The 18,204-nt window shown below is 39.4% G+C and overlaps 1 protein-coding gene across 11 annotated transcripts in view; it reads left to right on the top strand.

Annotated features, from left to right (window-relative positions):
- Positions 1–14,027, top strand: part of ankib1 (ankyrin repeat and IBR domain containing 1) — a 76,953-nt gene extending 62,926 nt beyond the window's left edge. For 7 of the 11 annotated variants that reach the window (XM_033012414.1, XM_033012405.1, XM_033012387.1 and 4 more), the window contains 5 exons: positions 1,098–1,276; positions 3,515–3,566; positions 6,960–7,065; positions 8,393–8,523; positions 11,139–14,027. In XM_033012414.1, coding sequence (XP_032868305.1) covers positions 1,098–1,276; positions 3,515–3,566; positions 6,960–7,065; positions 8,393–8,523; positions 11,139–11,858 — 1,188 coding nt within the window. In that variant the 3' untranslated portion in view covers positions 11,859–14,027. Of the gene's footprint in view, positions 1–1,097; positions 1,277–3,514; positions 3,567–3,952; positions 3,984–6,959; positions 7,066–8,392; positions 8,524–11,138 lie in introns of all 11 variants that reach the window. The other 4 variants (XM_033012411.1, XM_033012409.1, XM_033012422.1 and 1 more) reach the window with 3 other exon arrangements.
- Positions 14,028–18,204: the final 4,177 nt, after the last annotated feature.

Raw genomic sequence — 18,204 nt, 5'->3', positions numbered from 1 at the left:
GCGAGTCAGCACTGCTGCACTGAGAGGGTATGAGACGACGCGAGCTGGATGCAGCGTGGGCAGCCATCGTTACATCAGTCCACTATAGCCAAAACCCATTGGAAAGATGTTCATTAAAATAAAGGTTTACTGTATTCCTCTTGGTTGGAACAAACAGAAGGTCACCAAAACTTAAAGCTTTCTTGAAGAAATGCCATATTCCCACAGATTTCTGGGAACCTCCAGTCCATTCAAAGTGAAGAAGGGGGATATGGGCTGGTCATGAGAATCAGGAGGCTATGCCTCAGGAGCATGCAGAAGCCTTTTTATGTGGTGGATAGAGCAGGTTTCCTCATTAACAGGCAGCTCATTGGCCACCACATGCTCCATCAGTGGAAGAGTCTTCGGTTCCCAATATGTCCTTATTATCCCCCTCGAAACCCACGATACTAGAGTGGAAGCAAATTATCCTCGATCCCAAGAGACTGCGTAAGAAAAAATTCATAAGATGCTCTCCAATTCTTCAATGAATAGACAGTCACTTTAAAGAAAAATGGTAACGTTATGTTGTGTAGGGACTGTTGGAAATAAAATGTTATACCAGAATCAGTTTTAAGTCTTAGCGTAGATTCCCTCGCAACAATCTGCTTTCATCTATTACAGAGGTAAAGAAAACCCTTGGCTTTTACAAATTTCTTTTTTGATTTATTGGGAAAATAATTTTAAATTGTATTCAAAATATGAAATGTGTAGTTCCCTTGAAAGTATTAATTGATTAATTAATATCCAAAGATATCTCAGCAAAATGCGAGTATTGTTTAATGACAACTTGTATCTTCCTCAGACTGCATCATAGTTTCTCAGTTCATCCCTCAGTGGTATAATTGGAGATGAAACAAAGATCAAAGTGGATGCTAGGATTTCTTTCTTTTTTTTGTTAAAATAACAATAAATTACCAATATATATTTAATCAAGCCTTGTTTTATATTGTAAAGTTTCAATAATTCTCAAATGATTCTATGATGGATTGTGATTGGATCTTTGGCATCCTGTAATAAACAGGTTGTACTTGGATGATCTTATAAAGTGATCTTTTAAACATCCTTTATTCAAACAGACAGACCTAGAGATGGTGACTGAGGATCTAGCCCAGAAAGTAAACCGTCCTTACCTCCGCACACCTCGTCATAAAATTATCCGAGCAGCGTGTCTTGTTCAACAGAAAAGACAAGAATTTCTAGCTTCAGTGGCTCGTGGAGTTGCCCCTGCAGACTCTCCAGAAGTGCAAAGACGCAGGTACTACTTTGGCGGTGCATTACCTTAATGGTTATTTCCATTGAAATATCTGATGCGAATGTTTAAGAATTGAACTATTTTGAATTACTGTATTTCCCCACAATGAAGATGCACCTGCGTCGAAGATGCACCCCAAATTTAAGTTGTTACATTTTGAGAAAAGGATGGTGGGACAGGATCAAGGGTTTGGTTTAGTCCAGGGTTTGGCAACATTGTCTGCGTGCCCCGAGACGGGCTGCAGTTCCCAGATCCCTCGCGTCCCCGGGACTAGCTGCAGTTCTCACGTAGCCTGCGAGTCCCGGGACTGGCTGTAGCACCCAGCTCACCTGCCCCGGGACTGGCTGCAGCGCCCAGGTCGCCAGCGAGCCCCGGGACTGACTGTAGCGCCTAGGTCGCCTGCGAACCCCGGGACTAGCTGCAGTTCCCAAGTCGCCTGCGAACCCCGGGACTGGCTGTAGCACCCAGCTAGCCTGCCCCGGGACTGGCTGTAGCGCCCAGGTCGCCTGCCCCGGGACTAGTAGAGAGAGAGAGAGAGAGAGAGAGCGAGCCCGGGACAGAGCAGCCAGCCTTCCCCCCAGTAGCGACCCGCCAACCACCACCTCCAACAGTTGTGACTGTGCCGAAGGACACCGTTGGCGGGCGGGCCGGCAGAAGGCGATGAGGTGGCGTCTGTTTCTGGCGGCCACCCGAGCTACTTCCCTCCCCAGCCACAATGCAGTGGCTCCGTGCCTGGAGCTCCGTGGCAGAGGGAGTGCTGGCATGATCCCCGACCCCCTCCCTCAATGCTCCTGCCCTCCCCGCAACTTTACCCCTGGCGGCCCAGCCAATTTGTGCAGCCCAGGCCGTGCTGACCCGGGCCAGACTCCCCGCACGCTGTGAAAGGAAAGTTATTTAATTTATTAAATTGAATCTTCTTTAATAAGGCACCCTTCCTCAAATTTGAATTTTGGCAACAGTTTATTGTTATCTATTAATTGAGCTAAAGCTGTTAAAATCAGTATTAATCCAAGATTGTGTTTCATGGTGCGTTATTAAATATTGCTATCCTTTGAGAATTTTCAAACAACATTGTTTTCTGATAACAATTCTCTTTTTTAACTGTCCATTTCATGTATTTTAATGTGGACAAATGTAAGTGCTATTAATACTGAACATCAGCAGATAGCATTTGTGAAAACAATTTAATAAGAGGAAAAAAGGGGAAAACACCGCAGGTTTGGATTAGACACCAACCATTAAACATAGAAAATAGGTGCAGGAGTAGGACATTCGGCCCTTCGAGCCTGCACCGCCATTCAATATGATCATGGCTGATCATCCAACTCAGTAACCTGTATCTGCCTTCTCTCCATACCCCCTGATCCCTTTAGCCACAAAGGCCACATCTAACTCCCTCTTAAATATAGCCAATGAACTGGCCTCAACTACCTTCTATGGCAGAGAGTTCCAGAGACTCACCACTCTCTGTGTGAAAAATGTTTTTCCTCATCTCGGTCCTGAAGGATTTCCCCTTTATCCTTAAACTGTGACCCCTTGTTCTGGACTTCCCCAACATCTGGAACAATCTTCCTGCATCTAGCCTGTCCAACCCCCTAAGAATTTTGTAAGTTTCCATAAGATCCCCCTTCAATCTTCTAAATTCTAGCGAGTACAAGCCGAGTCTATCCAGTCTTTCGTCATATGAAAGTCCTGACATCCCAGGAATCATTCTGGTGAACCTTCTCTGTACTCCCTCTAAGGCAAGAATGTATTTCCTCAGATTTGGAGACCAAAACTGTACACAATACTCCAGGTGTGGTCTCACCAATACCCTGTACAACTGCAGTAGAACCCCCCCTGCTCCTATACTCAAATTAACAGTTTATTTTTGATTTTGCCTAAAGGTGAAGAATAAACCTTGAGCATAATGTGATATTTTTGTTTGAATGGAACAAAAAATTCAAATTGTTATCTTAAATTCAAACTTATCAAAAACTCAATTTTAAGGGTAAATGTTCAGCTGAAATTTTGATATAACTAAACAGTTGGAAGTAATATTTATTTCACAGTATTAATCCTCAATTGTCCTACAAATAGTACATTAGTTCATAAGTGGGATTATTTACTTGCCTTACCTTGAATAACTTGGTTATTGGTATTTTGGTTAGAAAACTACTGCTATTGGCTACCCACTTAACTCATTTAACATTAAGTGACTGTCCCTGTCTTATTGACAGAATTTTGACTTGTTTGTTACAGTTTTGCTGGTGGAACCTGGGATTGGGAATATTTAGGTTTTGCATCACCTGAGGTAGGTATACACTGCTTGCGGTTATAACATAGCCCTTTCAGTGCAGAGTTTCTAGGAGGACCTTTATTTAAAGGAGCTATCCTGAATAGGTGATGATAATAAATGGTGCCACCAATTCTGCTGCTATTGATCTTTAATCTAAAGATGTAGACTCTAGTTTTACCTGTCATTGAAAAGGAGACTTTCGCCTGTGCCAGGATTTTCAGCTGCCACATCCACTCCTGCAGCCTGACATGCTTGGTATGGAGGCAGATACAGTGGTTAATGACTTCTGTCTGTCTCCGTGCCCAACCCTGAAAGACCACGTAGGTGCCAACCTTTTATAGCTGTGCTATTCTAAAAATATTTTTTTTTACCTTTTATTTCTTATGCAATACAACCTGCAGGTATGGAGGACAAGACATAGAAGGCCTGCAGGTAAGGGTTTTAATAACTTGTATTTAGAAGCCTGTTTAGGCTGCAATTATTGTGCAGGACAGCTCCTTTAAATTCTTCTGTTCCAATAATTGATGGTAGATATGTTGCAACTCTTGGACACTACCATATTGTGGAATGATGCCATTATAACAATATAATGCAGAACATGTATTTGTTCTGGATCCATCCAGGCTATAATTTGTCCAGGCAAAATCATTTTTTGATCCATTCATTATTTGTTTAGAATTAAAGCTTATTAACAGGAACATTTCCTGATTGTACATCAAATGTAGATTTATTCATGTGAAACTTGTAAAGTGTGCAAGAAGAGTCACAACAGGTTGGTGAATCAAAACCCAACTTTGGAACATTGGATGCAGAATCCTTTCTATGCATGTCCTATACTTGTCTATTCATCAATTAATCATTTGGATACCTTTAAGAATTTGATCCCACAGCGTATGCTAAATGTTGCTGAGTGTTCCTCAATTCATAAAGCTGGTTTCTAATCAAGTGTAAAATGTTTAGGAAGGAACTGCAGAAGCTGGTTTAAACCGAAGATAAACACAAAATGCTGGAATAACTCGGCAGGACAGGCAGCATCTCTGGAGAGAAGGAATGGATGACGTTTCGGGTCGAGATCCTTCCTCAGACTCCAGTCTGAAACGTCACCCATTCCTTCATTCCAGAGATGCTGCTTGTCCTGCTGAGTTACTGCAGCATTTTGTGTCTGTCTTAAGTGTAAAATGTTAATGGTCTGGGAGAATATTGCACCATCATATCGTGGCTGTGCAAATGACATTAATTCATAATCTCATTACTTAGTCATGTTCCCATTTCATTTCTTATTATAATTTTGGAGCATTTTTGCAATGCACATGTATGGGTGACTAACGTCAACATAATAAATATTGCAAAAAATAAACTAATGTAGGAACTTAATTGGTCAGGCAGCATCTGTGGACAGTTGAATTTCAATTTAGGATTTTTCAAACATATAGCTGGGAGAAAGGGGAGAGGAAGGGGTGGGGGGAGAATTGGTAAGTGATGGGTAAATAGCTAAGGAGGGGTTGATTGGCATGGTGGGAAGCACGGAATGGAGTGATCTCGTCAAAAACAAGGTACTACAGATGCTAGTTTACAAAAAAGGACTGCTCGTGTAACTCAATGAGTTGGGCAGCATTTCTGGTCAATATGGATAGATGATGTTTCAAAAGGAAAATTGTGGAGTAGGGAGAGGTAGATGGAGTAAATGAAGAAGGAGAAAACAACTGGGTGATGGGGGTGGGAAATGGAGAGAAAGGCATGCACAAGGATGGGGAAGTTGTGTAAATGAAGAGGAGAGGGGGACAGGGTGTCCACTTCCCTCCCCAGATGCTGCCTGACCTGCTGAGTTCCTCCATCAGTTTGTCATTTTGTTGGATATTCCAACATTTTCGCTCATGCCTCCAAATTCAATTTTTCAATGTTAAACGTATTAAATGCCAAAAGAAAATTTGACATGTCTGCATCAAGAAAAATCATACACTTGGTTGGTTCACCTGTGCTAATTGTATTGAAGTACTGCTGCTAAAAGGAATATGATAAATTTGTTTGAAAGAACTGATTTTACAATCCTTAACAGTCACAAATGTAATCAAATTATCTCTACGTTAAATTTAAGCTTAATTGAGAATTTAAGCTTTAGCTTTTTTAATTTGACATTGTTTGGTTTCAGTGTTACTAAGTCGATTAGCTACAAGCCACCTGTAGCTAATGTGAAATGTGTGTAATTCCATCTTTGGTTACAAATACTAAAAGTAAGAGTTGGAAACTGGGCATGAGGTCAATATTTATATTTGCATAGTGTATGTATGTGCATTTAAACCCTTTTGTACTTTTGTAAAGAGGGGGAATGTAGGAGATTTTTAAAAACATTAATTAGGGGAAAGGCTTGACAGGTTCATAGGTGACTGCAAAGCTATAAAAACGAGGAGTACGGGTGATTTGGAAAGGACCAATAAAAGGCAGGCTGGTTCCAGTGGAGCTGCATTAGTGCAAGTGGCTGTGTTTGAGTTCCAAGTAAATTGTTTGAGTGGTCAGTTCTGAGGCTTTGTTATGAGAGCTTATGTGTTCTGCTGCAACTCCTGGTTGCATGGATCAGTTGGGGCCACATACAGGAGGCAGAGATAGTGAAAGACGGTAGTTTCAGGGAGATAGTCAAATCACAAGTTCATCCAAATGGGTGACTGCCAGGAGAAGTACGCAGGCGGTACATGAGTCTACTGTGCCATCTCACTTTCAAATTACACCATTTGATTGGCACCTCAGTGGCAAATAGCAGCAGCAACCAGGAGTAATACACCACACCTGGCTCTGATTAGCAAGGGAGGGTTAAGTCTAGGTGAGCAATAGTGAGGAGGGATTCTACAATCACGGATACAGTCAGGTGTTTCTGTGGCCACAGGTGAGATTCCAGGATACATACATACATACATATATATACATTTACATATATGTGTGTGTATATATGTATGCATGTAGGTGTGTGTGTGTATGTGTATATATATATATGTGTGTGTATATATATATGGATGTGTATGTATATATGCATGTATGTGTGTGTATAAGTGTGTGTGTATATATATATATATATACTGTGTGTATGTATGTGTGCATATGTATGTGTGTGTATATATATGTATGTGTATATATATATGTGTGTGTGTGTATGTATGTCCTTCCGTCCAAAAGGGAAGTTGAGAAATGTTACGGTATAACTGGTTGCTTGAAGCACTAACTTAATGCAGTAAACTTGTGCCACCGCTGACAAGATAATGTAATTACAGAAAGATAACTTTTACATGTGTCTTGTTAATGCACTCAAATTCATATTTACACATTGGACAGGACGATAGATGAGAGAAAATATAAAAGACATGGCTACTCAGAAAATAATTTAATTAGTTCTAACTATTGTTTGCTTGCTCTATTTAGGAATATGCTGAATTTCAGTACAGGCGACGGCATAGACGGCGGCGAGATATGCATAGTCTTCGGAGTAGCACACCAGATCCTGAAGATCCCAGTGAGAGTACAATAGGTAACTAAGCAAGCAAGTTGCCATTTTTGCACACTGATACTTCACCATAGGCAAATATTGTAATGTTGAAGTTGCTTGAAGTAATCTCAGAGGTTACTTGGCTTGGGTAATATTGGCCATAAATAAAATTCTAAAATAAATAGTCAGTTTAATTTAGAACATACATCTTGTCTCCATAACTTTGTGTAATTGCAATAGCAACTGCACAGCAGCTTTGTATTTTCTGCTGTTATGTTAAATTTCAAAGGTTTATACAAAGAATTGCTTCTATTTTGCAAGTGTTTTTAAGACAGTATCTTATGCAATCTAGGAAATGGTGTTCAAGGAGTAACGTTTAAAAAGTCTCAACATGGATTATATTTTGTGACTATTCCTCCTTGAATTGCCCCTAAATAATCAAATTTTTGTGACATTGGACTAGTCGTAGTTTGAAACTTGGTTGCAACGCAACAGAATTGTGCTGTTAGCTCCTCGCAGTCAGCTAACAACTTGATTTATGGCACTTGCAGAACTGAAGCAAGGAAATGATGCAGATTACTTCTGCTGGGGATTCAAGCTTCCAGTATTTAACTAGTAAATAACAATTGAAGCAAAACAACAAGGTTTGAAACAAGCTTGAGTCCAATGTTGTATGTGGATAGTGTACAAGCACACCAGATGTTTAAAACTTGCTGTTAAAAAATTTAAAAAAATAAAAAATTGTGACGATGCAAGTTTCTAATGAGCACCTATGAAATCTTGCCTACGTTGGAATATTCTAACATTGTTTTTAACACCAAAATCAATTTTTAAAACTAATTGGACTAAAGCAGATTAAAAAAAAATAGTTCCTGTGCTGTCCAATTTGAGACCAATTTCAGGTGATTGGGTGCATGCATTTCTCTCTGTAATTGCTAGGAAATTTAATTGTTTTGCACTAGTAGTTGAAAATCATGACCATGAAATCAGATTACGACATTGTTTACACTGTTGCTTATCTGCTGAACATGGGATGCTACTTTTAACTACATTTGTTTTGACCTGGACGAGTCATAGAGCTCCACAGCATGGAAACAGGCCCTTGGGATTCTGGGCTTGTCCCATTAGCCTGCATTTGGCCCATATCCCTCGACATCCTCCCTATTCATAAAACTGTCCATTATATTACATCCTAATTCAATTATATTTTCCCAAATTACCCCTTTGTTAACGTGGCAATACCTGATTTTTAAAAGTATTTGTGTGTCATTACATACGACAAAAATCAAATAACTTGGGAATATCCAGCATCTTTGTTTAAACTCAAGAATATTGCAGCAAATACATTCATTTCACTGCTTTTTTCTAGATACCCAGGAAGGCAACAGCAGGCGTCATGGTACTTCCATGGTGAGTTCAGCATCTATGAGTATTCTACACAGCTCTTCGCTTCATGACTATACCCCTGTCAGTCATTCTGAGAACCAGGACTCTCTGCAGGTACCTGTCTTGGTGCAATCCTCAATCCACCACCTTTGCTTTGCTGCATGTTTTAACAAGATTTTAATAAAACATTTTGTTTTTTACACAATTACAATTGCTTTGTTATATAATCTATAATATTTTAACCAGAAGTAGCTCTTTTTAGTTTAGATTTTATATTTGTACATATAGAGACAATGAAGTGCTTGTTTTGCATGCTATCAAGCAGGACTATAGATGAGTGTAATAGATCCTCTTCAGGAAAAGCAAGCAGAGATTTTCCACATTCTGGCACCATCTTGCAACTTCCAGGTCTCAAAGTCTAATATTGGCCAAAGAAGATATGCAATTTCTTATATTCTCACTTTAAGGCCTGGTGCCGTGGTGGCACGGGATTATGAAGTAGAGTTCGGCCTGGCCCAGCAATGTCATACGCTCCTTCCACTACCGATCTGTGCAGCTGCCACAGGCTGTCCTCAATTCTCCTGCTCAACTGGCTGCTGAAGGGCATCGCTCAACCACCTCCACCAACATCACACACCATGGTGGGCAATCTGTTTGCTGTATTAGTCATCCTCCTTTCCACTGCACAGAGATTACATGCCCTGCCTCCTGACCTGATCACGGAACTTTAGGACACTTTGAGGTTATAGGAGGTGAGTTTGCGGACCATTCAAAGCTGTCAACTTCCTCGTTTTTCTTCCACTGCAGCCACTTTGGGGTGTTTTTAGCACTTGCTTTAGTCAACAGGTTGCATGCTTATGTCTAAATCTTTAAAAAGTAAAGCATCAAATTCAGTGAAATCCTGTAAGTTCTACACCTTAAATGTTCTGTCTTTTGGTTGAGGAGATGGGCTCAAAAACCATTTATCCCCCAGCCATCCCTCTTGTCCTCTCTCCCATCGGGCAGAAGTTACAGAAGCTTTGTACCACCAGAGTCTGGAAATACTTCTTCCCTGCTATTATCAGCTTCCTGAACGGGCCCCTTATAAACAACGGGTGTAGTCCTCATGTCCCAATCTAACTCACTGCATCCTTGCACTCTTTCTTTTCCGTGCAGCCGTAACACTATAATGTCATAACAGTATATTCTCTACTCTGGGAATTTTGTTCTTTGCAATACCCGTAGTACTTGTGTATGGCTTGATTGTACTCATGTATGGTATGATTTGACTGGATAGCATGCAATTTTTTTTTTTACTGGATCTCCATACTCGTGACAATAATAAATCAATACCAAATACCAATAAAAAGATTGCACAGTACAATATCAAACTATGTAGTTTTATCTCTTTTCCCCTCCATCAGCATCTCTAAAACAAATCTGGTCATTTTCACATCTTTGTTTATGTTATTTGTTGTGCACATATTAGCTGTTGCTGATCTCACAGTAAGTAAACCTAAAAAAAAAAAGATTTTCAATGGCTATTAAGTAGTTTTGACTTGAACTGAGATTGTGAATGCAAGTCTGTTTTCAATGTTTTTTAAATTTGAGGAGGTTTGATCGAAAAATGAATTTTGCGTAATGTAGCTTTGATTTGATCACAAAAGATAAGGATTAAAAAAATTAAATAAATGTTCAAATCTGTTTCTTGCACAGTGGTAGAAACCAAAGGTGCGGAGGTGTAAATTAAACTTGAATTTATGAAGAAATGAATACTTTTCTATTTTCATTCTACATAAAGTATTACTCAGTAAGGAATAGGATGGAAAACATTTATAACTATGTTCAATTTCTGCAATTAAATAAAAATTGATACAGATTCACAACCAAGTTAATACTTGAGTGCGGAGACCTCTTTTCAATTCTCTCTCTTGTTGACCCCCCCCACATGAGCTTTTTCATGTTAGCATGACAAATGACTGACTGTCAGTTCTCTCGCACGATTTGCAGGATAAGCTGAGATGAAGGAAGTATATTTATAATATGAATGATGAATATCACTAGGTACACAAAATTGCTGGGGAAACTCAGCGGGTGCAGCAGCATCTATGGAGCGAAGGAAATAGGCGACGTTTCGGGCCGAAACCCTTCTTCAGACTAAATGTGCAAACTCAGTTCTGTGTCTCCTTGGTGGCCAACCCAAGTTCGTAATTTGCTTTAAAGGTAATGACAGTACTTTGCAAGACAGGATGAGCATATATCATTTTGCCACCATGCCATTCAGTATCCTTTTATACTTACTCGGTGACTTCAGAATGTGAGCATCAGCAGTAAGACTAGGATTTACTGCTCACCTCTAACTGCCATGAAAGTAGTATTGAATCACCATTTTGAACCCTTGCAGTCCTTCGAGTGAGATAATCCCAGACTGCTATTAGAAACAAATTTCAGGATTTGGGCCATTGAGTAACGAATGGTGTCCATGTGTTTTCAAGTAAATGGTGTATGACATGAAGGGAGTCTGCAGGTGGTGGTGTTCCCTGTGTCTTTTGACCTTGCTAGTCGAGATTTCAGATTTGGGAGGTGTTATTGGAGTAACTTGTGCAGTCATAGAACGTGCAATTCTGTTCTGTCAGCTTGAATAGATTTTAGTATGCATTTATGAATATTTGAATATGCAGGTGAAATCTATTGATAAAATCTGTCATTGTAAAGATTATTATAATACATTGTTGTTTTCTTTTTGTTAGGCTTTGAGCTCTCTTGATGATGATGACCCAAATATCCTGCTAGCTATCCAGCTATCCCTGCAAGAATCTGCCCTAGCTATGGGTGGTGAACCACAAGAATTCCTTAACAATGAACCATCTTTAGGGGCCATTGGTACTTCCTTACCCTCAAGGCTTGATGCAGCTCAGAGAGGCATGGACAGTGCTAGAGCTCTGAGCAATTCACAGTTATTGGATTTGGAGAACAGTCTGATGAGACTGAGTGTAAACACCGACCCTTACCCCAATAGACTTAGTAATTCATTTGATGTACGCACTAGACTCTTTTCATCTGAAGGTACTGAGCCCACAGATACAGATCCTGCAATGAATGTAAATCTTCTTGGTAATATTATGGCCTGGTTCCATGACATGAACCCTCAGAGCATTGCATTAATTCCTTCGGCATCATCAGAAGCTGACGTTAATACACAGCGACTCGGTGGAGCGGAGCAGGGATCAGGCAGGCTTGAGATGTTACAGAGCCTTCATGAGGACCATGCACTGTTTGAAGCCACAGTCATGAATGAAGGTAGAGGACCTCAAGTTGATGAAGCCTACTCTTTCGAAAGTACTGATGCTACAAAATCTGAACCAGAATCATTGGGTCTGAGTGAAAGCAGGAGTAGAATAGTCTTGGATGATGACTCTCTGCAGAATAACTCTTCAAATGAATGGGAAGAACAAATTCATTTAGTATAACTGCAGCAACATAGATACCCGTTGCAGTCACTTGCGTTGTGTCTCTGTTGCTTGGATTAGCATGAACCTAGGCTGGCACATAGTGTAGGAGTGCTGAAGCACCTGTCAATGATAGCAAAAAGTTCTGGGTCCTCCAAAGAATATCTCAGTTAATCTTGCATCAGTACCTGAATTTTCAATTAAGTATTTAGATCCTTTTTATCTGATAATTCTTACTAACTAGTAATTAAAGGATCTAAAGTAAAATTACTGATGATAAAAACACACAAGGGAGGCTACCTTACCCTACAATGTTGTAGGCATTAAGAATTGTACTAAAGGGGAGTCTGTTGGAATACTTCTAAATTGATTGCAGAAGGAAAGTGAGCACTGCCTATCACAAGTGAATTGTGGTGCCAAAACTTAACCAGTTGAAACCAGTTTAATCAAACTATTGTATTCAGCTTGTGCCTGCACTCGCCTGAACTAATCAAACCTCTTTGGAGCCATCTACTTAAAGTGGCCTCTTTGTGAAAGCAAGTGCAAATTGGAACTCAAGTAGCAGAGGTGCGGCTTGCGCTTTGACTTGTTAAGTGGTTACTGTTTTAAAACAGTTGATTTTAAAGAACCCGAAATGGACATTAATGGAGTAATGTACTCTGTTTAAACTCCTCAGATACTTTATCATAAATTCAGAATCTTTTCCTGGGAAGGGGGGGGTAGTGGAGGGGGTGTTGTGGTAGTATTCTATTAAAAGATTAAAAGTACTGTCACCTGGTCTTGAGTAAAAGAAATCCAGGCCTATGATTTCTTAAATGCAAAGCCATCCCTTGTAGACAAAAATGTAAAAATCACATGAAAGCCACAACTATCACTTCAAATGTCTGGCCTACTCAGTCTATCATTGTGCCTTGCCTTACCCACATGGTTGGTTGTCACATATTTTCAAGTCATCAGATTTAAGAACAAGCCAACACACATGATTCGAATTAATTCATCATACAATTGTTGCCATTTGCATTTTCGGATGAGCGTTTTGCATTGAATATAGGATACATTTCTGTGGAATTTTGTAGTCGCAGATTTAACAGTATTTTAAAAATTTGGTTGTACAATAATCAAGTTTTTTCCAAGCACGCTGTTGACTGGAAAAGAAATCTAATTGTGCTAATTTTTATTACTGAAGTTTTTATCTTTAAAAGCATCATGCTAGTTTAAACCATTAAGTTGCATTTTTTTCACTCGGATAATTTAATTCAATATTTAATTTGGAGTTTATTAAATATAAACAATGCAAAGCCCAAGATTAGTAAGTGGTTTAAGTTTGGAATGTTTTGCTTAACTGACTGTTTTTACCTTGAGTCGCTGTCTGACAAAGTAGTGTTGCATTGAAGTAATTTTGGTTTGATATTGGAAATAAAAAGGATATATATTACATGGAATTGAATATGTACTGCAAAGTTAAGCTATGTAAGAGTGTTGTATATGAAGTTAGTAGTTTTGTGGGGTTTTGGTTTTGTAAAACCATTGTTTAATTTGTGGAATTTAAACCATGATCCATTCTGTGTATTGGCTGTGCATGGTCATGAGTCATTCAGATTCAGAATTATCTTTTCAGTTTCAAGTTTTAAATGTCTTGGATTAATTTGAAAATCAGAAAAATTTCAGAATTATTTTTTGAGTCAATGGGAATTTTATAATACTAAAGCCAACTGTTAACCTTGATTTATCTTCAAAAGAATTGTTACTATTTGCACTTTCGTAGTACTGTACTTAATACATTCCCACTTTATATAAGGATATAATATTTAGATGTTTTGGCCAATACAAAGTATCATTTAAAACTAACAGTCAAACTGTACAAAATTGATTGGACAAATTTTAAATCATAAATATCAGCAAATTATTTAACTTGGGGTCATCTACCTAAATTTGTGAAGTTTTTCTTTTTTTTAAGGTCCAATATTTCAGTTTTAAATTTTGCAATTATTCCTCTGAAGCCGAATGATAAAATTCAGTTCTAATGCTATTGGTTTCAGTGAAAACTACATTTCCTGTATTTACTTCCTGTCCTTGGAGTACAATTTTCTTTGGTTTAAATGTAATATCATGGAAATGAATGAAGGTTTGATCAACACAATTGTAAATTAATATTTATAATAAATTCACATTTCTGGAGTTTTCACAATGGAAATTGTTAAAAGTTTGTTCAAAATTTTCAAGCTCTCTTGACAATTCAGTTTTCTTTTCACGTCAGAATGAAGAGAATGAATGGTGCCCTTAAAAAACCTACTGACTGGTTTTGTCTCAATTGAGGCAGTCATAGGAATATTAAATGAGTTCAGTGTACTTGGTCACCATCCAACAGTGGGTATCTGATCTTAAATTTTTCTCCCCAATACCCCATTGATACCAATTTTTAAAAACAACTGGACGGCACAGTATGTAAGCAATTGGCCATGGGCTTTCACTGGCTTTCTGGGTACAATTGTGCTTATATTTACACTAGTTCTGGTAATTTATTTGCTCCGTTTTCCTTGATTCACTTGCACATTTATGCTGAGCATAAAATCTGCTCTAAACCGGTTTAATCAGCCTTGGTGTTAGAATCCTAATTTAATGCTTATAAATTCCTTAATATATATTCAAGTGGTAACTTGATATACTTTCATTAATACAGCTGAAAATGAATTGACAGATAAGCATTTAACTAATATCTTATACACTACCTGTATAAATACATTTTAAATAACCGAAAACTGTCCTGAATGTCCTGTATAACATGGCGTATACTAATCAGTTCCAAAATTAATCAACAAGTAATTTAAACTGTTGAACCATGGCTATAGGAATATGTGCTTCGATACAAGCCCCTCAAGCCCACAGGTGGATGCAATTAGCAGAGGGAATATGGCAGGCCATATTTCTACTGTGTTTTTAAATTACCTTAGAATTCTGATCATTGTGATGAACACATTCAATAGACAATAGGTGCAGTAGGCCATTCGGCCCTTTGAGCCAGCACTGCCATTCAATGTGATCATGGCTGATCATCCACAATAAGTAGCCCGTTCCTGCCTTCTCCCCATATCTCCTGATCCGCTATCATTAAGAGCCTTAAATTTGCTTTGATTTGCTTTTCGTTTGCTTTGATCTGGCAGATTTTATTGATCCAATACAATGATCATGTCCAGTTTTGTATTGAATTATCTGATACAAGGGGCTCAGCTGGTGTGGAAGTCCCACAATAAGCACTTTATTAATGTGGGTTTTAAAGTGGGCCACCAAACTTGTACGTTTTAATGTCATAGAAAGACACAACATGGAAAGAAGCCTGTGTTGGAACATGGAACTGTTCCAACATGGAAGGAACTGCAGATGCTGGAAAATCGAAGGTACACAAAAATGCTGGAGAAACTCAGCGGGTGCAGCAGCATCTATGGAGCGAAGGAGATAGGTAACGTTTCGGGCCGAAACCCTTCTTCAGACAAAGAAGCCTTTTGTCTTTTCATTAGTAAGGGTGTCAGGGGCTATAGGGAGATGGTAGAAGAATGGGGTTGAGAGGGAAAGATAGATCAGCCTTGATTGAATGGCAGAGTAGACTTGATGGGACAAGTTGGGTAATTCTGCTCCTAGAACTTATGCCGCACCAGATCTCCTCTGACCATCGGCTACACATTTTTACATCAATTCAACTTTAATTCCATCTTTTATCCTCTCCACATTCTCATCAACTCTGCCCAGAATCTATCACTTACGTAAACACTAGGGGCAATTTACAGTGCCCAGTTAACGTACCATATTGCATGTTAATGCGATGTGGGAGGAGCACTGGAGGAAGCCCATGATATCAAGGGAAAATGTGCAAACCTACAGCATCAGAAGTCAGAGAGGTGAACAGATAAAATCGTGGTTGGGGAGAGGGTGGAAGGGTGTTCGGATGGTGAATTGATTTGGTGAATTGGCTATGCACCAATATTGCAATAAATAAAAATGGAATCCATCAGTGTTGCGGAGTTGCAAAGGGCTGCTGAGTTGGTGTTATAGGAGGTGGGAAAAGTAACGGTGAGGAAAAGGAGGTGAAGAGGTGCTGGGGGTTAATGACGTCTGGCGAAGGGGTGGGAGGAATTGGGGTGGGGTGGTTGGAAAAAAACCCACCCCACCCCAGTCTCCGAGCCCTCAAGCCGGCCCTTACATATAGTATGACGGTGGCTGATCTGCTCTTCACTTCCCAGTTCTTTAATTACTTCTAGTGATCGAGCCTCAAGAGTGAAAATTTGCAGAGATTCATACTTTGCAATAAGTTCTTACTGGCCTCGTCTTAAAGTGGTTTCCCCCTCATTAAAGATGTTGAGATGTTTCTATTACCTTGGATACCCTTACTATTCAATTTACGCTATAAAAATACCCAATTACTTTTTAAAAGCCAAAGATTTCCGATCCAACTTATTTTGCTATCTGTAATACAACCTTCTCATCCCAGGTACAAGGTGATTCTCCTCTGACCTGCCCCAAGTGCCAGTGGAAGGGAACCAAGCTATACACAGTACTCCAGAGCTGATGGCTTCACTAATGCTTATGCAGCTATAACAAACCTATTTTCAAACTCTGAAAAAATAAAAAATAAAACACCTCTGAAGCAAAATTTATCATTAAAAAAATCGCAGACCATACGTGGGTTTTGAATTACATTTTACTCAGATGCAAGCCAAGGAATGGCATAATTGTTAGCTGTTAATTGGACATAATCAACCTCAGCAAATTGACAATATCGTATTGAAAGGGAGTGGGTGTTTAAGCTGTCAGGACATTTTATTATTTGCCAAAATATACATCTCAATAGCATAATGATAGAAAACTTACTTTTCCACACACCACTCGTAAGTCTGGAGATGTTTTTAATGACAAATTTAGCTTCAGAAGCGTTTTCATTTTGCATGTGAAAACCCACTTCAGAACCATGGGGGATTTAAAAATTTTACAGACAGATTTATGTCCTGAAACTTTTTAGATACCAAAGGAATCAAGAAAAAACACAAATAATGCCTTACTGTTGATGAAATGCAGTGAGCAAATGCAATAATCCCCAATATTTTCAATCTCGATATTTGCACGGCCAATGTTCGCCAAGCACTTTAGCTGTTGTTGTCCCTTCAGCTCTCGCTTCTCTACCTTAATTTCTCTTCACTTTTGGAATTCTGAAGTAGGATAGATGTCTCTCACGGTTACCCTGACTTCCACAATTATTTACAGCGCAAAATTCACAATTTTGGCGGTTTTTAACAGGTAGGAAAGTACACGTTTCGTCTATTAACAACATATATGCTGGGATGTCCTCCAGGTGGATTGAGCGGCTCTGTGCGTCAAGCCCTTTGACCCGGTGACCTTGCGTGCAACCCCCCCTATTGCTAACTTTTATTTCAGCCATTCCAATATCAGTGCTTTAACAGATACAAGCCTGGTCCATTGAACTTTTCCTTGCAAGTCAACCTCTTTAGCTGTTCATGATCGAATTATACACTCGTCCCAAGAATTAGTTCAGTAAATCTCTTCTGGATTGCCTCTGCACTGTATGCCAGCTGTGGCTTCACCAACACTATGTATTACTATAACAGTTGCCTATTTCTAAAGTCCAACCCCCTTGCAATAAAAGTAACCTTTGCCATTTTAACAATTTGTTGTCCATGCATACAGACTTTGGTTATTCGTACACTATTTCAAATATTCATAGTCTTGGAGCTGTACCCCAGGATGTTGCCTTGACTAGAGGGTCTGAGCTAGAGGGAGAGGTTGAGTGGGACTATTCCGTGGAGCGCAGGAGGATGAGGGATGATCTTATAGAGGTGCATGAACATGAGAGGAATAGATCGGGTAGATGCACAGAGTCTCTTGACCAGAGGACATAGGTTTAAGGTGATGGGGAAAAAAGATTTAATAGAAATCTGAAGGATACAAGCTACCAGATGAGGTAGTTGAAGCAGGGACGATCCCAACGTTTAAGAAAGTTAGACAGGTACATTGATAGGACAGGTTTGGAGGAATATGGACCAAATGCTGGCAGGTGGGACTAGTGTGCAAGTTGGGCCAAAGGATCTGTTTCCACACTATGACTCTAACATGGAAATAAGCACTTCTCAGACTCACCCATGCTGACAATGTTGACGTACTGGATTAGTCTCATTTGACCCATATCCCTCTTAACTTTGTATCGGAAGGAACTGCCGAGGCTGGTTTACACCAAAGATAGACACAAAAAGCAGGAGTAACTCAGCAAGCCAGGCAGCACATTTCCTGTCAAGACTCTTCTTCAGGCTCAGTCAGGGGAGAAGGGAACGAGAGATACGAAAAAGGTACAGAGAACCAATGA

This window comes from Amblyraja radiata, chromosome 2 (genome assembly GCF_010909765.2).
Source record: "Amblyraja radiata isolate CabotCenter1 chromosome 2, sAmbRad1.1.pri, whole genome shotgun sequence".
Lineage (NCBI taxonomy): Eukaryota > Metazoa > Chordata > Chondrichthyes > Rajiformes > Rajidae > Amblyraja > Amblyraja radiata.
Note: the sequence above shows the minus strand (reverse complement) of the source record. Positions and strands in the feature narration are given on the sequence as shown.